We start from the raw sequence: 24,855 nt of genomic DNA, 5'->3' as shown, positions 1-24,855 counted from the left end.
AATTTATATTTATCTAGCTAAGAAATACTATTTATCACCTTTTTATTTACAACCATTTTAATTATCATAATTTTTTAAAGGATTAACACACAAGTAAAACATAATAAATAATTTTTCAATAATTTAATACCATATTATTAGATGAAGAGAGAATAATAAATAAAAGGATGTTGTAAGATGACTCAATTGAGTTATACCATTTATAAGTAGAGCCGTAAACACATCATATAATGTGGAAGTCATTATTGCTATAAAAAAAAAAAAAAAACAAAAAACAAAAAACAAAAAAAATAACGATGCCAATGTCTTATGATGTTATCTTTTTTTTTTTTTTTGAAAAACTTATGATGTTAGCTAATGCAGAAGGCTTTTACATTATTAGTATATTAGGCGGTTCAAGAATTATATTTGTAAATATAATATCGTTTCTTATTTATCTCCTAAATACCAAAAAAATTTATTAGTCTTTCAACTTGTAAGATGAAATTTATCAAAATTTTTCACAATTTCATTTCAAAACCTTACTAAGATACAAAATATTTTTCAATTGTAATTTTTAAAATTTTTTTTATCTAATTATTATCTAATAATTACAGTTTTTATAGATTTCAAAACAAAACATAAAAGTAACTTTTTAATTTTCAAAAAAAAAAATTTAAATAATTTTTTAACTTTATAATATTTTTATTCAAATTTTTCTCTTCTATTTCTTACAATCTAATAAAATATATTAATTCAAACAATTTCTTACATTAGAAATTCTGAAACAATCGAAGCGTTCAAACGAGGTCTTACTCTAATAGCAAGAGAATGAGAAAAAAAAAGAGCATATATATATATACATGATATAGAATATAGAATAATGTTAGGTACGTGTTTTAAATAAATAAGATTCGTATAAGTCTTAAAAAATGATTTGTACAAAGTCTCGAATAGATAAATCTTATGCAAGCCCTTATAAAAAAGTAGATCTAATCTTAAAAAAGTATAAAAAAATATTTTTTATTAATAAGACATACTTTTTATAAATGACTTATATAAAATTTATATATTTAGAACTTATATCTAATATTATTCTTTGTAAAAATATACACCTCACTAATTTTTTTTTTTATATATATATATATTTTGGATTATTTTTTTTTATAAAAAAACAGACCTTTCTACCGACTCGTACAAATCAATTCACTAGAATATATGTGTGTATATATATATTAAGTAATGAAAGACTAGTATAAATAGGATGGCTTCTCCCAAACCAACCTGTGACAGAATCGTGTGGCTTTTACTTGTTGTGGTGACATCACTCCGCACCCTAACAAAACCCACAGGGAAATAAAGCCAAGTTCACGGCACCCTTTCTTTCGTTATTATTTTCGTCTTTCCTTTCCAAATAACCTGGGCCACTTCAATTGAACTGTAGCGGGCGCTACTTCTACTCCAATGGCCTCCTCCACCACCACCACCAAGAAGGAAGCTCAGGCACTACTTCTCGGTCGCTTTGAGGTGGGCAAGCTCCTCGGCCACGGCACCTTCGCCAAGGTCTACCATGCCCGCAACGTCAACACCCAAGAGAGCGTCGCCATCAAGGTCATCGATAAGGAGAAGATCCTCAAGGTCGGCCTCACAGCCCACATCAAGCGAGAGATTTCAATCCTCCGCCGCGTGCGCCACCCCAACATCGTACGTCTCTTCGAGGTCATGGCCACCAAGTCCAAGATCTTCTTCGTCATGGAGTTTGTCCGCGGCGGCGAGCTCTTCAACAAGGTATCCAAGGGTCGTCTCAAGGAGGACGTCGCCCGCAAGTACTTCCAGCAATTGATCTCCGCCGTCTCCTTCTGCCACTCCCGTGGCGTCTTCCATCGCGACCTCAAGCCCGAGAACCTCTTGCTCGACGATAACGGCGATCTCAAGGTCTCCGATTTCGGTCTCAGCACAGTGTCCGATCAGATTCGCCAGGACGGTCTGTTCCACACGTTTTGTGGCACGCCTGCCTATGTTGCTCCCGAGGTTTTGGGCGGAAAGGGTTACGAAGCCTCCAAGGTGGATATCTGGTCCTGTGGGGTTGTGCTCTTCGTTTTGATGGCCGGCTATTTGCCCTTTCACGACCAAAACATTATGGCCATGTACAAGAAGATTTACAAGGGCGAATTTCGATGCCCGAGATGGTTCTCTCCGTCACTGACTCGGCTCCTAACCCGTCTCCTGGATACGAACCCGGAGACTCGGATTACAATCCCGGAGATCATGGAGAACAAGTGGTTCAAAAAAGGGTTTAAACACATCAAATTCTATATCGAGGATGACAAGCTTTGTAATGTCGTGGATGAGGAGGAGAAGCAGGGAAAGGAGGACGACGAAAAGTCGGCCTCGGACCAATCAGAATCGGACTCGGAATCCGGGTTCCAGGCGAGGAGGAGGGTGGGTACATTGCCGAGACCAGCGAGCTTGAACGCGTTCGACATCATATCGTTCTCGCGCGGGTTCGATCTGTCTGGGTTGTTCGAGGAGGGAGGGGAGGAGGCCAGGTTCGTATCGGGCGCACCGGTATCGAAGATTATATCGAAACTGGAAGAGATCGCGACGCTGGTGAGCTTCACGGTAAGGAAGAAGGATTGCGGGGTGAGCTTGGAGGGGTCGACCGGGGGCGTGAAGGGACCATTAACCATTGCCGCTGAGATTTTCGAGTTGACGCCGTCGTTGGTTGTAGTGGAGGTGAGGAAGAAAGGAGGAGATAAAGGAGAATACGAGGAGTTCTATAATAGGGAATTGAAACCCGGTTTGCAGAATTTGATGCTAGAGGAAGCTGCCTCTTCCCTTTCATCAACTTCACTTCCACTACCTTCATATTTCGCTTCGGATACTGAATAGAGGAATAGAGAGAAGTGAGGGAGAAGGGTATGCTTTTTCTCTCCTTTTTCCTTTTGTTCATGTATGACATTTACATATATCTATATATTGTTTTCTCTTGTTATTCTCTTTTGTTATTCTGTTGTCTTACTTAGGTGGAGCTTTAGAATCTCCTATAATTTAAGTCCTCTTCTTGTATCAAGATTCCCACGTTAGATTATAAAGAATGGAGTCCAGATTTTCTACTTCACTGTTCATCCTTCCCTTTTTTTTCAAAGTAGAAACTACAGGAACTATGGATTTCAGCAGTAATTTCCTGGACTTGATGCATTTAATCAATTTTCCAAAATTGAAGAACAACTTTAATGAAAATTGTATTTCTTCATATTTAATCAAGAGGAAGGTCACAAAGTCATTATGTGAGGTTTTTCTCGAATGATTAGGAAACTGTATCGGGTTAACTGGGAGAAGGGCTTGTTGAGAGTTGAATTTCGACGAATCATGGAGATCTTATGAGCACTGGGGTTTGATTTTACATATAAAATCCATTGGATGAAGTTGTTGAAGTTATTTTTTTAAGCACTGAATTTAGATTGGAAACTTTGAGTATGTTGGGCAATTTACACAGGCATTCTGATTTAGAGCTGCTTTGTATAGGAAAAAGCTTTGTTTTTTGTTGTCAATGCTGATATTACCTCATGCTTGATTTTCTTGGTAGGAAGATTACTTTCCACCTTCCTATAGTTGGGGAGTTATGCAACCAAGTTGCGATCGATTCCTCTGATTTCTTTAGTTGTGCAAGATTAATTGCGATGCCATCTAATGGGGTTACTTCGGGTTTCCTTCTGAAGGAATGAAAGAAGGAACATCACTTTAATATGGTGATATGGTGGTGATCAGGATGGACACTTCTGAGCAGATGAAAGAGGAAATATCACCTAAATTTGGTGATATTTCTAAATATTGCACATTGCTCAATCAAATGCATGCAGAGCCAGAAACCCTTTGAATCTGATAATAGCACATTGTTGTCGGAAAAATGTTTGCATATCTTACCGTCTTGGTCTGAGTCCGGCTGGCTCTCTCAGGCTACATTGCTTTTGTTCAATGAGGTAACATAAAGACACAGACCTCTATGTTTGTACTTTTTTCGATGGGGTCGCTAGAGTCAAGGAAATGAGAGATCTAGGTTTTTTTCACCTTTTTGTTGTGTATATTTTCCTGCGTAGAAAAGGAGAATGATGGATATTTATATGAAAGTATGGTGGATCTTTGAATGCAGATTGAAGGGATGTATTTTGGATTTTGAGTCATTGAGATGTTGGGTCAAGAAAGCGTGAAAATATCATGGATCGTTGACAGGGGTAGACCCACATGCCTAAAAAATTAGCAAAACTCCTTGAAAAATCTATCATTATATAAGACAAGACTGTAAGAAATTAATCTCCCCAAAGAAAAGCTTTTTTATGGTTTTGACCGTCAAATAAAATGTTCCCCTGTTCTTGGTGTAGAAGTCTCGTTAGTCTGCTAGAGCTAGAAGGAAATGAATGACATAATTTGGCTGATAGAGAAAACCTTCACCTTCTGGCCTACTGGAGCATGTCACAAACGTGCTTGTCTTTTTACTTTGGTGATGCCTGTTGTCAACTTTCTGACTTTTCCAAAATTTTGAGTCGATTCACGACAAGACTAGATATTTACCATTCCCTCTGAGCTGCACAAACAATTTTCATCTGAAAGTTGATCGGATCGAGCGGATGTACTTATTACGTGGGTGATGTTGCAGTCTGGCCAAGATTTGAGTCATTGTTTTGACAAAATTTACTTGAGACTCTGCTTTCTCATTGTACAGGGGACGACAGTCTAATTCAAATGTAGGGTACCATCAAAAGAGGAATCACACATCCTGGAAGCCGAGATTGCAGAACAAAAATGGTGATGTAAAGTTAAACAATGGTTCTTTGCAATCGTGCGTAGCCTAAACGTGCAGATGATTGGAGAAGTTTCCATTTCCGTGACAAAATATTAACAGTAAAATCCCAGATGCCAAACGTACATAAAATCCAGAATCAGCTAAGAAAAAACAAGACAATTTCGAAAGAAAAGGTGGGGGTATTCATGATACATATAACAGGTGTCAAACTTAAAAGTCGTGTTTAGTTGGCTCTACCGATGTTATTCTATGGCAACCTTTGGCCTTTTTGCCCAGACAACAATAAATACTCTGTCTCGTGTTTTTTGAATGTTTTGGTGGGCCATCAATCAATGCCCATTTTTTCAACTAAAACGTCAATCTTTCGTCTTCTGAACCCCAAAAATCGTTTGCCTTCGACACTCTTCAGGCTACTTTTGGGTACGAGACCGAACAAATAGAAAAGGACAACATAAGATGAGAAAGGGGTATCTTCTCGTTTCGTACATATTACTTCATTTTAATAATAACCATGCTTTAGGCAAAAATTCTCCTCTAGTCTTCTCTTAAGAGAAAGCAAAGGTGGAGTGAGAGTCTCAGATTGTTCGATGAGTAAGGAAGTGGATAAATTCTCGTCAATCTGCTAGCAAAACTGGGGTGGCAGTGATGGAGGAGTTAAGGGAGAGATGAGATCAACTAAGGCTTATAGAGGAAGAGAATGCTGCCATCGATTTGGATACAGAGCAAATGGGGAAGGTTCTGGAAGAGCGGGAACAAAGTCTGGTAGGGAAGTTGATAACCGGAAGGAAAATTAGTAGGGAAGTAATTCAAGCAACAATGACCAAGATCTAGAGTATGGGTGGGTCCTTTATATTCCATGAATCAGTCTGAACCTATTTTTAATCACGTTCAAGAACCAGAGGGATAAGGATAGAGTATTGGAAGGTAAGCCATGGTTGTTTGACAACCACATTCTAGTTCTCAAACCTTTCAATGGCTTCACATCCCCTCAGTTGTTGAACTTCGATAGAGATGAGTTCTAGGTGAAGCTGTATAAGCTTCTTCTAGCATGTATGATACATGATACTAGATTTCAGATAGGAGCATCTATTGGGGTGGTTAGAGAAGTGGATGTGAGTGAGAATGGGATTGGATGGGGTAAATGTTTTAGAGTGAAAATTGAGATAGATTTGAAGAAGATGGTGGCTAGAGGAAGAACGACAAACTTAATGGGAAACATAACATGGATCCCATTGAAATATGAAACATTACCGAAACTGTGTTTCAAGTGTGGATTGATTAGTCATGGAGAGGAAGGGTGTAAGGGAATGGAAGGAAATGTTGTACGTGGGAAGGATGGATGGCCACAATTTAGGTCATGGCTTCGTGCCACTTATACTCTATGAAGGAAAAATGTAGAAAAACAGAGTGACATAAGTAAGGCAAATGTAGGAGAGGAAGGTGAGGGGGATGAGAGGGAGGACATGGAGAAGGGAGAAGACTCGATACCAGATGATAGCTCAGTCCAAGTGGGTGGTGAGAAGAAGGAGGAGGGATGGGTGGTATGTGAAACAGCAAGATCTAAGGGTGGTCAGATGGAGGATGAGGAGACGAGAGTTGAAATTGTTAAGGGTGTTGCTGAAGTGTTTGAAAAAAGGCTGAAAGAAGTGAGGAAGGTGGATTGTGTGCAAATACAGAACAGAGGAAAAAAGGTCAGAGAAATGAGTCTGACCCTATGGTATTACTGGATCACCAAAGTGAAGAATATGCTGATGATGAGAATGTCCAGGGCCAAGATTTGCCTTCAGCTGATGCAAAGAAGATGATAACAAGGGGAAGATGGAAGAGAAGAGCTAGACCTACAGGTAATAGTAGCATTGTCAAAACAAATTCTAGTAGCAAACGTAATTTAGCCATGGTGATTTTGATAATATGGTTAAGCGGAAAGGTAAAAAAGGAAAGAAAAATGAAGATGAGATGGAAGTGACAAGTTTTTTGACAATGGCGAAGGCTGCTAGTCAGTCCCACCAACCATTATGAAAATATTAAGCTGGAATTGCCAGGGGTTTGGGAACCCCCGGACAGTCCAAAATCTTCACCTAATGGTGAAGGATAAAAAACCCAATATTAATTTTTTGGTAGAAATGAAGATGGTTACAATAAGTTTGAAGGAATTAAAAGTATGATGGATTGAGAATGGTGCTTTGTAGTAGAACATGTGGATAGAAATGGGGATTGGTGTTATTGTGGAGAAGAGAAGTGGAGGTTGAGATTCTTAACTACTCTCAGCATCATATAAGTGCTTACATTGGTAAGGAAGAGAGGTGCCTATTAACTAGATTTTATGGCCATCCTGAAGCATGTAAAAGAAGAGAAACATGGAAATTGTTATCAATGATAAAGCCATCAGAGCAGGTGCCCTGGTGTGTAATAAGTGACTTTAATGAGGTGATATGTCAAGGGAAAAAGGTTGGTGGCAGATCCAGATTTGAAACTCAGATGAGAGACTTCAGGCAGGCATTGGAAGTTAACAATGTATTTGACTTGGGATGGAAATGGTGTGGATTTACCTGGAGTAATAGACATGAAGACCATACTTTCACCAAGGAGAGGCTGGATAAGGCAGTGGCCAATTGTAGTTAGTCAGAACTATTCAAAGATTGAGTGGTAGAGGTGTTAACTGTAAGACAGCCACATCACAAGGCACTTTTACTGACTATGGAGAGGAATAGATTTATGAGAAGAAAAGGAGGATGAGTGTTCAGGTTTGAAGCAAAGTGGGTGATGGGCGAAAAAGGTGGAACTGTTATAGAAGATGTATGGGCTAGAAGGGCAGCAGATTAGAACCTGCTTGGACAGGCAAGAGAAACTGAGGAGATGAAAAAGAGAGCTTCTGAATTGGAGCTATCAGAAGGGTCAAAATGCAAAGCAACAATTAAGTGAGAAAACAACAAGATGAAGAGATGAACAAGAGAATGAAGGCCCTCATAAGGGGACCCTATCTCCCCTTATCTATTCATCCCGTGTGCAGAAGGACTCAGTTCCTTGATTAATTTGGCTGAAAAAAGGAAGGAGAAAAGGAGGGTAGCAGTAGCAAGGGGTGGAACAAGGGTCAATCATATGCATGTGTGATATTTGGGAGGGTAAGAATGATTGAATGACAAAGGATTCATGGTTTGCTGGATATATATGGCAAAGCCTCGGAACAGATGTTAAACTTGTAGAAAACCACTATTTTTTTCATCTCAAACATTGTTGAAACTATAAGACAACAGATCCAGAGAGTAGCTAAAGTGCCTGTGTGTGGGAACTATGAAAAATACATTGGTTTACCAGCCATGGTTGGTAGATCAAGATACAACACTTTCAAAACTGTGAAGGAGAGGGTCTAGGCAAAACTAAATAATTGGAAGAATTTGTTCTTATCACAGGCATGGAAGGAAGTCTTGTTGAAAGCTGTGGTGCATGCCATTCCAACATTCTCAATGAGTGTGTTCAAGTTGCCAAGAAGAATTTCTCAAGAGATATCTTCCCTAATGGCTAAGTTTTGGTGGGGCATAAACATTATGGGAATAAAATTCAGTGGAGGAGTTGGAAGAAATTGGGGAATAAAAAAGGGATGGAGGGTTGGGTTTCAAGGATATCGAAGTTTTTAACACATCAATGCTAGCTAAGCGTTGGAGAATGCTAAGTTCTCCTTCCCTACTGGTGGCTAAGATTATGAAGGAAAAATATTTTAGAGATAGAAGGTTGACAGAAGCAAAACTGGTATGTGGTCCTTCTTTTATTTGGAGGAGCTTATGGTTTGCTATAGAACTAATAAAGGAAGGGATATTGTGGAAGGTGGGAGATGGTAATAATATCAAAGTACGGAAAGATAGATGGCTGTCAATTCCTAGCTCCTACAAGGTACAATCTCCCTTAAAGAATCTGCCCTATGATGCTTTTGTTAATCAACTCACTGACTCTAATACTGCAACATGGAAGAGAGACCTGATATATGATTCTTTTGACATATTGGAAGCTGAAAAAATATGTAGTATACCTCTTAGTAGGTGGGGTGTTATGGATAGAATGGTGTGGGGTCCCTCTAGTAATGGTAGATTTTATGTTAAAACTGCCTATTATTTAGAAAAAGAGAGAATAAAAAGGGTGAATGGAGAGCCATCATGGAAGGATAAGTAAGTTTCTTTGTGGAGACAGATTTGAGACTTGAATGTACAGAGTGTTGTGAAGTTATTTCTATGGAAAGCTGGGCATGACCTTCTTCCTATCAAGGCCGACCTTTTCAAGAAGCAAATTTCTGACTCAATGTTATGCCCAGTTTGTGAAAGGGAGATTGAAACAACTATCCATGTGTTGTGGGGATGTCCTACAACATCAGATGTCTATGCAGAAAATGAGAGCCCTGGGCAAAAGTGGTGTAACACAGAGATGGATTTTGCTAAGCTATGGGGTAGAATGAATCAAAGGCTAACTATATAAGAAGTGGAGTTTATGGCCTACACTACGAGGAAGATATGGCCGAGAAGAAACTTGCTAATTTTTTAGAATAAATTTGATGAACCCAGAAAAGTTTTAAAAGCTGCAAAACAGGCAATGCAGGAATTCAAAGAAACTAATCAACATCAACAGAGAGGGTTGAATAATAGAAGTTCAAGTAGGGAAGAAGCAAAATGGGAAAAGTTAGCTGTGGGAGGGGTAAAGGTGAACTGGGATGCTGCGGTGAAATCTCAAACAAAGAAAGTGAGGATTGGTGTTATTGTTAGGGATGCATAGGGGGAGATCTTGGCATGTCTGTGCGCTTCTGCATAAAACCAAGAGAAGGTGTGTATAGCAGAGGCGTTGGCTTTAAGGAGAGCAGCTATGCTGTGTCTTGAGCTGGGACTTGTAAGGGTGGAGTTGGAGGGTGATTCACAACTTGTAGTGAACGTTTTGAGTAGTGGTGAAGATGTGATGGCAAACTATGCGGTGCTGATAAAGGACACCAGAAGGATCCTTAATCCAAATGTGGATTGGAGTGTTAGGTTTATGTATAGAAAAGCAAACAATGTAGCTCATAAACTTGCAAAACTAGCTTTTTCTTTTTCAAAGGAGAGGGTGTGGATAGAAGAAGGCTCTCAACAGATTATAAACACTGTTGTTAGTGAGAAATATTGTATTGATTGAATACTTTCTGATATATACAATGCTTTCTGATATATACAATAAAGGAATATACTTTTGACTTCAAAAAATAAAAAATAAAAAAAGATGAGAAAGGAGTGAAAGCGGTAATTAATATCACAGGTAATTAGCACATGTATATGGTGACTTCACATGTTCGGCTTGGCTGCTTCGTGGGAGACATGGATGCCATGTGATCAAACAATACCATATTAAGAAACTTTAGAATTTTAGCTATAAACAAAATCCAAAATTAACAATTTTCTCTAATATCGCTCAGATGTAAGACTAGTTGATCATAAAATTTATGGTTTCAAGTGTGTAATGTGTATTATATGTTTTTTTTTTTTAAAAGAAAGAGAGACAGTACTTCCAATTTTATTATCACCCTTAGTTATAACAAATGTGTGGAGTAACAAAGAGTAAGCAGGAGATGCCTTGAAAGAAGCTGGATGGGGAGGGGCTATTAGAAAGCTCTAGAACCTTTCCGTTTGGGATTTTGCTAGCTGTTTTTTAGGTGAGAGCACAACTTTTTATGTTGAGAAGTTTGGGCTGCTCCTATGCTACCAACTCAATATTCAGGACCTGCTTATGGAATCAGGTTCAATGATGGTTGTTAACTGGATATAAAAGTACAAATCTCAGCCTCCTTGGAGGTATCATACACTGTGGGATGATATTTTACAGCTTTGCTCTCAAATCTCTTTTTCCATTCATGTTTATAGCGGAGGGAAATAGCATAGCTGATGCATGGATTTGTGAATCTTGGAGCAAATGATCTCAATGCTTCTTATTCCTCCATCTCTCAACTGCCACGACACGTATTGGGACTCTTCAGCTTGAATAGATTAGGTATGCCAACTTTTCGAAAGCAATCATAGTTTCCCTTTATGCTTTTTGTTTATAATTAGTTATAAACAAGTTATAAAATCTTTGGTTTTTTGTTTGATATTTTTAGAGGTCGATTTTTACAATTGGAAAAATATATTAATATACCAAGTACTGTGTAATGAATGTTACATGCTTTATTCATTTGATGCTATTGAAGTCGAGTATAGAAGATCCAACAACTCTGCGACATGAAGCTCGATCCTAATTTAGCAAAACAATCAGCCAAATTTCATCTCTCTCGAAAAACATGCATAAGTTCAAAAGGTAGCACATAATGATCAAGAAAATCAACAATGTGATCAAAACTTGATAGTTGTAAGATGAGCAAAACATTAGTACCATGTCCCAATTACATTGAAGATTGGTTTTTGAAAAGAAAATTGAACAATTTGTTACACTCTAATTACATTAAGCTTTATCGATAGGTTTTTTTATTTTAATTACAAGTGACCGATTTATAGTTAGAGTGTTGCTAGGGTGCTATCCAGTAGTGACCGCTGGGCATGTGTCAAAACTCCAAGTTTAGTTGCCCACGACCAAGCTGCCAACCATGCGATGATAAGTCTTGACAGGCCCATGACTGATGCCTTGACACTGTCGCTAACAAGCCTTGACAACCCACGACCCATGCCTTGACACTGTCGCTAACAAGCCTTGACAACCTCATGGGCCATGCCTTGACACTGCCGCTAACAAGCCTTGACAGCCCCATGGACCATACCTCAACACTGTTACTGACAAGCCCTGACAGCAGCCCCACAGGTATGCCATGGCTGCTGCCATGACATGCCTAGGATAGTACCACAGGCATGCCAAGGCCCCTGCCATGACATGCCCAAGACAGGCCCACAGGCATGCCATGACACGCCCATATGATAGCCTCGCAGGCATGCCAAGGCCTATGCTATGGCACGCCCAAGGTAGCTAGTGAGGTTAGTGGCAGCCTAGTGTGCATCACAACCCTAGCACCCAGGCACCTTGCCTGGGCCATGCCAGCCCAGCAACACAGCCCCAACGCTCATGCCTCTTACTTGGGCCATGCCAGCCAGGCACTACGTGCAGCCCCAGCAGGCAGGCCAGCGCCCAGGCCTATGCTGAGCCATAGCAGCCACATGCCCAGCAGCCGTACCATTTAGCAGGCAGCCTAGTGCCTAGGCCACCACGGGCCAACATATGCCACGGGCCATCATAAGGTCCATCCAAGACCTATTTTACAAGGAGCCTTTTGGGGTTTCCCACTTATGTTGTTGCTTTAAATAGGATCTTTAGACATTTCATTTACATCTTTTGGAAAATTTCTTTATGGACGGCTTGTTTGTTCTTGAGATCACTTTTAGTGCCTTTGCACTTGGGCTACTTAAGTGCAGTTTTTGAATCCCAAAGAGAGGAACATCACCTTGCAATTCGTGAATAGGTATTGTTCCATTTATCTATCTTAGTATTTTCATCACCTTGCAATCTGTGAATATGTGTTGATTTCCTTTATATCTATCTTATGATTATTTTCCATTCAATATCCAAATTATCCATTATTTGTTCATATATTTTTTTTAGTTTGTTATATTTTCTTACATATTCTCATATACCAAAGATACTCCAAGCTTCATATTTCATATAATTTGATTCCCTAAAACATAGCCTTCATCCATCCAAAGTGCCTTTGCCGAAACCCTAGCCTTCCATAAGGAGTTCCTAAATTTTAGGAATCCTAACCCTAACATTCCTTTGCAATTCCGATATTTTAGGATCATCTCTTGACCTAGTTAAAATCCTAATCTATTTTCCAATCCCTCAAAATTCGAAATACACCCCATACCCTTATTCAAACTTCAAATCCTAACAACTCCCATTCATCCTTTCATTTAGGATCAAACCCTAGCCACCTTATCCATCTTCCAAATCCTATCTTCTATCTCCAAATCCTTAAATTTTAGGAATTACCCTAGACCAATTCAAACTCCAATTTCCATTCCTTTCTTGCCCTAGCTGAAACACTTTAGCCCTAATCCATCCCCTCCAATTTCGAAATTCTCCTTAGTCACCATCCAAGCCCTAGTCTCATTTCACCATACAACTCTAATCATCACCCAAGTGGCGCCAAACCAAGGTTCATCATCAAGTCGTGCCACATTGCATCAAACACACAAATTCGTCACTTAAATCATCCCAACTCATCATCATCATCAATTCCACTACTAAACACCATACCTCCATAAACTTAGGGACTTTCCATTGCCATAATTCGTTCAAGGCCAAGCAAGTTGGCAAGAGACATTCGGTCATCACAAGGCAAAGCAAGCTAGCGGACCTTTATGTTTAGGGACTTGATCGAGGTGTCTAACAGAGTGCCCCTAGGCAAGATTCACTTTTTAATTTTTTTTAATTTTCTTATTCATATTTTTTTTAACATTTTTAAAAATTAAAAAAAAGATAAAAAAATGCCAATACATTAGTAGTCACTTCTTTAATTAGTAAGTAAAAAAAAAAATTAAAAATAAATAAATGCACGTGCGGTCAAAATGAGGGGGCAAAATAAAGTGGCATAGTAGCATTACTCTTATAATTAAGTCAAACTCCAAGCATGGATCATCCATACTTCAAATCTTAAAATTATGATGAAGGAAAGCATTACAACAAATTAATAAACTAACAAAAGTAGGGAATTGGAAAAAGTTTTTAACATGAGTAGGATAGAGACACTTTGATAGAAAAAGATAGTAATGGAACACTCCCTACGTAAGAGGTCAAAAAAACAAAAGACAAAACCCCTTTGGAGATTGTTGATGTTCTTGTTATTGTTGCGCACTTCCCTGCCAAGTCCATACAATATCTTTGAGAGAAGGCTTCAAGTCCTAGTTATAGAATTGTCTATACTCCAATGTGCCCCCAGCTGCTTTCTTCATCTCCACAACATGAAGCGATGGAGTAACTTCAAAAATCTCAGCATCTATGGCAAGTTGCCCTTTTCTTCCTTCTTTGCTCCCCTGTAATTTCGCCTTTCTGCCTTTCTTGATCACCCTAAATCTCTCCATCTCTGCTATTTCTTCAAACTTTGACATAATCAGTGAGGCTGATTTTGTAGAAGTGAACAATGCTTACTCTCTCTGACTAATTTCCTTCTCGAACAAGTCGGACAAATGGTGAAAGGGAGATGATATCAAAGGCATTTAAACAAGTTGGTTTCATTGGGCTTGTTGCTGCATTAACATCCCTTTTTAAATCATCCTCAGAGCAAGCCAATTCAAAGGCAGCTTGAACGTCACCAATCGAGATGTTTTCAAAGTCTAGAGGGGGTGGAGGAGCTTCAATCTTTTTAAATCCCTTCTTGAACCAAGCATTCTCTTTGAGCTTGGCGACATCTATTCTTGTGCTCGGATTGGGGTCAATAATTCTTGAAAGAAGCTTTCGAGCCTCTGCTGGGAACCATTGCGGGCACCTGAATTCTCCTCTAGTAATCTTGCTATACATTTCTAAGAGGTTTGAATCTTGGAAAGGAAGATAGCCCGCCAATAAAACAAAGAGAATCACTCCACAAGACCATATATCAGCCTTAGCTCCATCATAACCTTTCTTGCTAATGACTTCTGGAGCCACATAGGCAGGAGTACCGCACGTCGTGTGGAGGAGGCCACCTTGCCTCCGAGACTCCTACAATGCGCTCAACCCAAAATCTGAAACTTTGAGGTTACCATTCTCATCGAGAATGAGATTTTCCGGCTTTAGGTCTCGGTGGTACACACCTCGGCTATGGCAAAAATCCACTGCCTCAATTAGCTGTTGAAAATATTTGCGTGCCATGTCTTCCTTGAGCCTTCCTTTTGCAACCATGTCGAAAAGCTCTCCACCTTTCACGGACTCCATGGAGAAATAGATCTTGGTTTTGCTTGCCATGACTTCATAGAGCTCGACGACATCAAGGTGCCTAACCAGGCGCATAACCGAGATTTCTCATTTGATTTGATCTATCAATCCGACCCTTGAAATCTTCTCCTTGTCAATGATCTTAATAGCTACGTTCTATTCGAAACTCAGGTTTCGTGCATGGTAAACCTTGGCAAATGTCCTTTTTCCAAGCATGCGCCCTACCTCGTACTTTTGCATCAATATTGTAGTTTCCTTCTTCCCCATCTTACCTTCCAGCATGGCCTTCTTCCACCTTCCACGACAGGGAAAAAAAAAAGTTATATATGAGTTCAAAACCCAGAAGAAGACCTACCAAAAAATAAAAAATGATATGAGTTCAAAAACAAGCGCACGCACCACGACTCATTTGGATTCCGTTTCCATATTTCTCTCCAGCTTTTTGCTGCGGCTCAAGGCCGCCAGAAGATCATAGCCCATGATCTAGAAACAGACGGCCAGGGACAAAGGCAGTTGAGAGCTCGCGAAAAGGCAGAGCCTTTAAGGAATTATAACCCTTTGTGAGGGAGAGAAGCAGCACCGTGTACAGATTTATTGTTGCAAAACAGGCGATTTCAGCCAACGGACAACAGAACTGTGACCCCAATAAAGCCTGTGCAAATGGACTATTAATATAGTAAAATGTGAGGTTTGCTAAGTAGTGGTTGTAATTTAAGCCCCCAATTATAGACGTACTTACTAACTATTATCTATATATACATACATATATTATATTACTATATAATTTTCTAAGCATCCCTTTTTTTTTTCTTTAATTTTGTCATGAATTTTGAAATTTAGGTACATCTGGATGTCAATATCACCTTAATCCATCCGAAACCAATCATTGATGGAATTTATTACTTTTTTAAATTTTCATAAAAAGTTAAACACATCTCAACATACTTCATACATTCAAACACATATCTCAACTTATTTATATTAACGCATCTTAAATGGACCCACATAATATTATTATTCTCATTGATCTGAGATCATCTTAACATCCAAGCGAAACCTTAAATATTTTCTCATAAAAATATATAAATATAGACTCTTCAATTTCCTCACCTCCCTTCTCTGCATGGTTTAGAAATTGGGAGTTTTTGCACACAAGAAAGTCGATCTTACAGAATATTTGCTAACCATAAATGCAAAGATTATAAGAAAAATTTTATAAGGAAGACTTGTACACTTCCACCTAATTAATATGTGATTTGTTATTTTTGTCATTCTATTTTAATACTTAAATATGTGTGTATAAATAGAAAAATAAAAATAACAAGTCATATATTGGTTAGGTGGGGAGGTTTGGATAGCGAGTTGAGATGAAATGATATGAAAGTTAAATAAAATATTATTTTTATTTTAAAATATAAAAAAATTGAATTATTTATTGTGTTTTATTTAAAAATTTAAAAACATTATAATAATTTGACGAGATGAGATAAATTGAGTTGAGATACTTTCTGAATCCAAACAATACCTTAGCATTTCACAAGGGGGGCTGCTAGAGCAATTGAGGATTCTCACCTCATCGACAAGGCAATTTTTTTGTTTTCACACATTTTTTTAAAAATATTAAATATTTTAAAAAAATAAAAATCACAAACTCATTAAAAATAATTTCTTAATCATTAAAAAATAAAAACCATAGATAAAAATTGTCGGGAGACATTTTCCTTTCTGAAGACTATAATTAATGATGCTTCCCCAGAAGGTCACGTCGATTCTTGAGAATGTAGTTATAACGAATAGTTTATTCAGTTTAAATGAGTAATAATCAATTTCAATATTATAAATAATAAAAGAAAAATGATAAATATTCTTAAGAAAAATATATAAAAAATAAACCTACTTCTCAATATATCAATTATTGTTATGCTGAAAATTATAAAATTTAAAATCTAAAATTTAAATTTAAAAAAAAAAATAAATCTTATAAATAAAACTATAAATACATGTAACACTACTTATACTTATTATTTTTTATATTGATAAGTCTTGTCTATATATATTATATATTACACTGGTTGATTCACCACAACAAATAGTTAATAGTACTGGGACCACAGATGATGTACTAGAGGAAGAGATCAGGCCGGTAGTAGAGCAAGGAGGCTCCGCCTGTTCGTCGGAACCACCGAGAGTACTATCGGTGGGCTGGATTGGGATGGGAAGCGTTAGGCTATCATAGAAAGCGCATGAACCATTTACGGTACCTAGATGCCTAACCTCTCAAAGTTTAGAGTGTGAAAAGGGATAGACATTGTATTTATTGAGTATTTAAAATACGAGAAATGATTTGTATAAATTTTAAATAAAAAATTCAAAACTTTACAAAAAGGTAGATTTTACATTAAAATAGTATAAAAAAATTAATTTTTATTAATAAGATCTATATTTTTACAAAAGATTTGCATGTTCATTACTCATTTAATATGATCTGAAAAATCTAATCTAGTAGCTATAAATACTACTCACGTGGAGTTTGCATTACGTGTGTATTTTTCTTTCATTCTAAACTATAGAACTAGCTAGGTTAGAAGTAAAAATTCTAGGTGATTTAAATCCTTATGGAAGTGCATTAGAATGTCACTACAAGAAAAGTGGCTTTTTGCAGTAATTTTATGTCTGTTGGAAATAAAATCTCTTCAAAAAATCTTTAATTACAGCGATTGTTACGTCTTCACGATCTTTTTTCTTCAAGTTTTACAAATGATTTTTTGCGACAAAACAATTCACTGCAAATACTAAATTAGTCTTTTTCAACAATTTTTATTTTTTATGACGGAATTATTCACCGTAAAAAGTAAAAAACTTGTCGCAGCGGTTCATTATTCGATAGAATTGCGAAAGTGATCTTTTACAATGATTTTTTAATTTTAAAAATCGCTGTAAATAGGTTAAAACAAGCATTATCTTTTTTACGGCGACAATAAATCTCCGTAAATGGTAGTATTCAAAATTAAATGAGAAATCTAGGGCTCGCGCAGTCTCCTTCGATGTTCCCTGTCTCTGCTCGATATCTCCCTCTCTCTCATTTCCCCTTTGTTTTGCAGCCCCCCCGACGGCTCTCTTCCACTCTCTGTCTCTCTGTCTCTCTCTCTCTCTCTCTCTCTCTCTCTCTCTCACGAACGATGTCCGCATCTTTCCTCCGTGTCTTTCCCTTTCTCTGTTTCTCTCTATGCTACATCTTTCCTTTTTGTTCGGCGCCATGGAGCCTCTAAAGTCTTGGTGTGAGTACACAACACCGACGGGCTGGAGTGGTTCTGCTCCGCCACCTCTACTTCTCCTCGATCCTACTCCGCCAACACAACCACCGTGCTCTTCGTCCTCGTCGGTAGGTCATCTCTCCTCCACCGTCTCTCTCTCTCTCTCTCTCTCTCTCTCTCTCTCTCTCTCATCTCTCTATTTTGTGCTGCCAGAGTGATTATTGTGTGTCTTTATTGTATGTGGTTGTGGCTTAGAGTTGTGAGGTGCTTTGTGATGGAGGTAATTAGAACTGGATTGCTACTTTAATGGATCTGGGTTATGAACATAAAGTTAGGATTTTGTTTCAATTTTTGTGTGAATGATGTTGGTGTTATACTGGCAGCTCTAGGGTTTTGTTTGCTTATGGATTTTTTTTGGGTTTGGGAAGATTTTACTTTGCAATTGTCCTATTCAGTTTTTCTTTAGTTTAGCGTATTGGGTTTGTTAAATTTGTATATTGTCGTGGAATAGGGATTTATATGTTTTAATTAGATTTTGGCATTGAGTATTAGATCAATAGGGATTTATATGTTTTAATTTAACAGCAGCTTGCATTAATTATCCCCCAAAAGTTATCGGAAATCAGATCATTTTTTGCCCATTTAATCTTTTGTTTTTCTTCTTCTTTTTTTTTTTAAATCTTTATTTGCAGCATTTAATATAATTATAGGGAAAAAAAAAAGCTTGGTGGTTGAACATTGCCTTCTCATATTCATGTACATGTAAAACAGATGGTTTTTGCATGTTTGGTGAGAGCTCAAATTTTGTGCTGCTAGACAGCAGGTTGAAACTTACTTTTACCAAAAACATTGAATAACTGAGACCATATTCTTCAGTTTTATTGCTGAAACATCTAGACCATGGCAAAATTCTATTTAATTTCGCCTTTGGACACTTATTCTATTTGATGTGTCTCTGTGTTGAATTCTTGTGGGTTATTCATAGCCGTCCAGAGTTTGTTTAGCCAAAAAGAAAGAAGTTCACGAAGAGTAATGCAGGCCAAGGAAAGATTGGATGTGACTAATTAAAGTAGTTGTGAGTACATCTCTTTTGAACTATGCGTTCAGCGTGGTCATAGATGTTCCTTTCTTGAGGTATGAGTAAATGCCTTGTTGTTATGGGAGTTCTGTTTCCAGGTTTTTTTTTTTTTTTTTTTTTTTTTTTTTTTTTTTTTTTTTTGTTTTTAAGTAAACGAGGTTTATTGATCAAAGAATGGGGATAACCTAGTACAATATTCAAAAGAAAAAAAGAAAAGAAAAACAACCCTAACTAAGAAGGCACCATAGAGACAAGAAAATCATGTAGGTCCAGTTTTCTTGTTATTTTTCCTCTCATTTTTCTCATTTTCCTCAAATTTTCAGGGGAATAAAACATGTTTTCAGTCTATAATTACATATCCTGTTGAAAGTCATGAGAGAAGAAAAACACCGAATACATACTTACATACATATACTTACATATGTATATTTATATGTACACACACAACCATACACTAACAGCCTACATGCTTTACTTTTAAATTATTCTCACCGTACATGTTGATGAAAAGATCAAATGCATGCAGATTTGTTTTGTTGTTGCATGTTGTCATGTGTGTGTATCTCCTTAAATTATGTTTCTTTCCTTTTTCTTTTTAAAATTATTTAGCTTGCCAGTTTTATATAATTGTCCAGTTTTATATAATTATTTGTTCACTGTTTTAAAAAAAACGAGATCTGTTAATTACTCATGAATGCTATAAGTATACAGTAGTATTGCGCTTGAAATAAACTTGTAACAATAGGATTATTGTAAATGATAAATTTCATTTTTAGTCTAAGTTGTAAATTCCTGTTTAGTCCTCCTATATAGTTTAGTTACTTTCTGTTATAGTTTAGTTACTTTCTGTTTTAGTCTTTTTTACTATGAGTTAGTTAACTCATTGTATATAAATAGATGGTAACCTGATGTACAGTGACATATTGAATAAAATCAGAAGTATTCTGTTTCTTTCTTCTTCGATCTTTACCCTTTCTTGATTGAAGTTGCATCATGGTATCAGAGCAATAATCTTAGGGTTTTGCTACGGATTCACTACAATATCCGTTTTTCCGCTGCAAGAATGGCTAGCTCTTCTAGCTCTTCTAGTTCTTCCTCTGTTTCAGAGGATTCTTCCAGCCCATTTCATCTCCAAAATGGAGATTCTCCTGGCTCGAGTTTGGTCTCGAATCTCCTTACGGGAGACAACTACAATAGTTGGTGTAGATCAATGGAAATGGCTTTAAAGGCCAAGAACAAGATAGGCTTCATCAATGGTGCGATTCCCCAACCAGTTGAAGCAGATTCTTCATATCCTAAATGGGATCGGTGTAACAGCATGGTTTTATCATGGGTTCTCAATTCAGTGTCAAGAGATATTGGAGAAACCGTTGTCTATGCGAAAACTGCTAATGATATGTGGGATGAGTTGAAGCATCAGTTCTCTCAAGGCAATGGACCACGGATTTTCCAGTTGCAAAAAGAGCTGTCTTCTTTAACTCAAGATCAAATCTCGGTGAGTGTCTATTATCGAAAATTTAAGTGTTTGTGGGATGAGCTTATGAATTATAATCAAATACCTAGTTGTACATGTGGGGCATATAAAAATTGTAGTTGTGGTGCTGCTCGTATATTTCTTGAATATCATCAACGCCAACATGTAATCATGTTTCTGATGGGGTTGAATGAGGAATTTGCTCATGTTAGGGGTCAGATTTTGTTGATAGAACCCTTACCATCAATTACCAAAGTTTTTTCTTTGGTAATCCAAGAAGAGAAACAAAGGGAGGTTGGTTCTATGGGAAGAGTAGGTTTTCAACCTAATGTAGCTTTCATGAACAAAAGAGTTGAAGCTCCAAAGAATAACACTGGAAAACAACAGTACAGAAGAGAAAAAGTATTGTGTACTCACTGTGGAATGACCAATCACACAGTAGACAAGTGTTACAAATTACATGGATACCCTCCAAGTTTCAAACAAAAGGGAAAAATTTCATCAGCAAACCAAGTTATGACTCAACCCTCGAGTACACCCTTTGATCAGCATTGTATGTCTTTCTCTCACGAAGAGTATCAGCAACTATTGGCATTAATTCGACCACAATCAACTGAACCATCCAAAACCAGTCATCAGGCAGCTAATGTCCTATCCACATCAAATCCTTTGTCTTCCTTTTCAGGTAATACAGTTTCTCATTCAACTTTCTCATCTATGAAAAATGAGAATTTAACATCTGCTTCTAGCACTTGGATCATAGATACAGGTGCTACAGACCACATTATCCATTCTATTAATCTTTTTACCACAATCACACAAGTTCTTAATACTTTTGTTAAATTGCCAAATGGAGAAAATGTTACAGTAACACATCTTGGTACTGTCCATTTATCAGAAGGCTTAGTATTGAAAGATGTTTTATGTGTTCCTAGTTTTGCATATAATCTTCTTTCAGTAACTAAGCTTACATCTGATCAGAATTGTTGCTTTATTTTTATGCCTGAGATTTGCTATATACAGGGCCTTACCCCATGGAAGATGATTGGGAAGGGTAGAAAAGCAGCTGGTCTCTACTTCTTACAACAATCATCAGACAATACAACTGTTAATTCCATACTTTCATCTAATGTAAATTCCATTTCAGATTCTACTTACCATCTGTGGCATAGTAGACTAGGTCATCCATCATCTTCGAGATTGTTAGTTCTTTCAAGGTCAATTCCAAATTTTCCTTCAAATAAAATTGTACATGAGCATCATTGTACAATCTGCCCTTTGGCAAAACAGAAACGATTGTCATTTCCAGTTCATTCTTACAAACCTAGTTCATCCTTTCGTTTAATTCACTGTGATATATGGGGTCCTTTCTCAATACCTACTCATGATGGTTTCAAGTATTTCCTAACAATTGTTGATGATCATTCTAGATCAACTTGGGTGTACTTAATGAAATCTAAATGTGAGGTTAAACACATTCTTCCAATTTTTTACAATCTGGTTTATACACAGTTTCAGCAGAAAATAAAGTGTATAAGAACAGATAATGGTTTAGAATTTTTTATGAGAGATTTTTTCAATTCAAAAGGGATTATACATCAAACTTCTTGTGTTGAGACTCCTCAACAAAATTCAATTGTTGAGAGAAAACATCAACATCTTTTGAATGTTGCAAGAGCTTTAAAATTTCAATCAAATGTTCCATTAAATTTTTGGGGAGAATGCGTTTTAACAGCAACTCACATCATTAATCACATTCCATCTCATATTCTCAACAACAAATCACCACAACAGGTTCTTTATGGTGATATTCCTTCTTACAATCATTTTAAAGTTTTTGGTTGTCTATGCTATGCTTCTACTTTAAGCAATAACAGATCCAAATTTTCTCCTAGAGCTAGAAAATGTATATTTGTTGGCTATCCTTTTGGAACAAAAGGATACAAATTATATGATCTAGACTCTCACAGTTTTTTTGTTTCTCGAGATGTTGTTTTCCATGAGCATATATTTCCATTTCAGACCAAAGTTTATTCACAACAGACTTGCTTACCATCTGAGTTAGTATTGCCTCATCCAGTTACAGATCATATATCACATTCTTCCAACATTCCAAATAATAATTGCTTGTCAAATGATTCCAATATTAATTCAGATTCTGTTTCTATATCAGAATCCTTAAGTGATTCAAGTCAAAATCCACACGTTCTTTCACTACAAGATATGATCCAATTCCCTCCTCTTAGAAAATCCACCAGACAGCACAAAACTCCTGCTTATTTGCAAAATTATCACTGCAATTTAGCATCTTCAGTAGCTTCTACCTCTACCACATCATCTCCTGGCTCAATTGATATAACTTCAGGTAACAAATACAGCATTTCTGAATTTTTATCATATAAGCATTTATCTCCTTCTCATAGAGCTTTTAGCATCTCTATCTCATCTAAAAAAGAACCTGATTTTTATCATCAAGCTATTAAGCATCCTCATTGGAGAGATGCCATGTCCATTGAGTTAGCTGCCTTAGAATCAAATAATACCTGGACTATCACTGACCTTCCACCAGATAAAAATTCCATTGGTTGTAAGTGGGTCTATAAAACTAAGTTTAATGCTGATGGCTCGATTGAGAGGTATAAGGCAAGATTAGTTGCCAAAGGTTATACTCAAAGGGAAGGGCTCGATTACTTAGAAACTTTTTCCCCAGTTGCAAAAATGGTGACAGTGAGGTGTTTTCTATCTTTGGCAGCAATTCATAACTGGCATCTAGTGCATTTGGATGTAAACAATGCATTTCTCTATGGTGATTTAGATGAAACAGTCTATATGAAACCACCACCTGGGTATCTTAAAAAGGGGGATACTCGAGTTTGGAAGCTGCAGAAATCCTTGTATGGATTGAAACAAGCGTCTAGGCAGTGGAACTCAAAGTTCACTGCAGCCTTGGTTGATTTGGGATTTGTACAATCCAAATCAGATTATTCGTTGTTTACTAAGCAAACAGATGATTGTTTTGTGGCTCTTTTGGTGTATGTAGATGACATACTATTGGCCAGTAGTAACATTTCTGTTGTTCAGACTATCAAAGAGTCTTTAAGTGCACACTTTAAACTAAAGGATTTAGGTCCTGTCAAATATTTCCTAGGGATGGAAATAGCTCGATCCAAAAAGGGCATTTCCATTTGTCAAAGAAAATATGCACTGGAATTGATATCTAATGCTGGTTTATTGGCTTCTAAGCCAGTAAATTTCCCCATGGATTCACACTGCAAACTTTCCAAGTCTGATGGAAAATTACTTGAAGACACAACTGCCTACAGAAGACTTATAGGCAGGTTGTTATATCTCACTCACACTAGGCCAGACATCACTTACTCAGTTCATTACTTGAGTCAATTTTTAGAATCTCCTAGAGTTCCTCACATACAAGCTGCTCTCAAAATACTCAGATATATAAAGATGGCACCAGGCCAAGGTATTTTTTTTCCAGCATCATCTAAAGTTCACTTGAAAGCCTTTGCTGATTCAGATTGGGGAAGTTGTCCTGATACAAGAAGGTCTATTTCTGGCTACTGTGTATTTCTTGGTGAATCACTGATTTCTTGGAAATCCAAGAAGCAAACTACTGTATCAAGATCCTCTACAGAAGCAGAATATCGATCCATGGCTTATGCAGTTTGTGAATTAACATGGTTAAAGTCTTTGCTTAATGATTTTCACCAGTCTCATTCTCAGCCATCTCTGTTATTTTGTGACAACCAAGCTGCACTCCATATTGCAGCCAATCCCGTTTTTCATGAGAGAACAAAGCATATTGAAATGGATTGTCACCTTATTAGAGAAAAAATTCAAGCTGGACTGCTCAGAACATTGCATGTTTCATCTTCTCATCAGCTTGCAGATTTGTTAACTAAACCTCTTGGTTCCAATGTTTTTCATTCTTTGCTGTCCAAGATGAATGTTCATTATTATGAACATTCATCTTGAGGGGGACTATTGTAAATGATAAATTTCATTTTTAGTCTAAGTTGTAAATTCCTGTTTAGTCCTCCTATATAGTTTAGTTACTTTCTGTTATAGTTTAGTTACTTTCTGTTTTAGTCTTTTTTACTATGAGTTAGTTAACTCATTGTATATAAATAGATGGTAACCTGATGTACAGTGACATATTGAATAAAATCAGAAGTATTCTGCTTCTTTCTTCTTCGATCTTTACCCTTTCTTGATTGAAGTTGCATCAAGGATTTTATAACTTTTCCAGTATCACTATATATGATCATCAATGAGAGAAAGACTGCGCAAATCTATATATCTACATATATGCCTAGTATTAGTACAACTTACAAAACCTAGAAATGAATCTATT

The 24,855-nt window shown here is 37.1% G+C and overlaps 1 protein-coding gene and 1 pseudogene across 3 annotated transcripts; one reads left to right on the top strand and one right to left on the bottom strand.

The window, feature by feature from the left end:
• Window positions 1–1,277: 1,277 nt before the first annotated feature.
• On the top strand, window positions 1,278–4,363 carry LOC121267774 (CBL-interacting serine/threonine-protein kinase 12-like). 3 transcript variants are annotated; one of them, XM_041171831.1, is made up of 2 exons: window positions 1,278–2,898; window positions 3,573–4,131. In XM_041171831.1, the coding sequence occupies exon 1, from the start codon at window positions 1,444–1,446 to the stop codon at window positions 2,869–2,871; it is 1,428 nt and encodes a 475-aa protein (XP_041027765.1). In that variant the 5' UTR covers window positions 1,278–1,443; the 3' UTR covers window positions 2,872–2,898; window positions 3,573–4,131. The 3 variants fall into 3 exon arrangements, with proteins under 3 accessions (XP_041027765.1, XP_041027766.1, XP_041027763.1); XM_041171832.1 differs by lacking the exon at window positions 3,573–4,131 and adding an exon at window positions 4,133–4,363 and having other exon boundaries at window positions 1,285–2,898; XM_041171829.1 differs by having other exon boundaries at window positions 1,285–2,898; window positions 3,569–4,131.
• Window positions 4,364–13,394: 9,031 nt separating this feature from the next.
• Window positions 13,395–15,309, bottom strand: LOC121267026 (annotated as a pseudogene).
• Window positions 15,310–24,855: the final 9,546 nt, after the last annotated feature.

This window comes from Juglans microcarpa x Juglans regia, chromosome 5S, assembly GCF_004785595.1.
Source record: "Juglans microcarpa x Juglans regia isolate MS1-56 chromosome 5S, Jm3101_v1.0, whole genome shotgun sequence".
Lineage (NCBI taxonomy): Eukaryota > Viridiplantae > Streptophyta > Magnoliopsida > Fagales > Juglandaceae > Juglans > Juglans microcarpa x Juglans regia.
Note: the sequence above shows the minus strand (reverse complement) of the source record. Positions and strands in the feature narration are given on the sequence as shown.

Bases quoted from the DNA above. Each gene is read 5' to 3' on its own strand.
- LOC121267774 (XM_041171832.1), top strand. From the start codon at position 1,444: ATGGCCTCCTCCACCACCACCACCAAGAAGGAAGCTCAGGCACTACTT.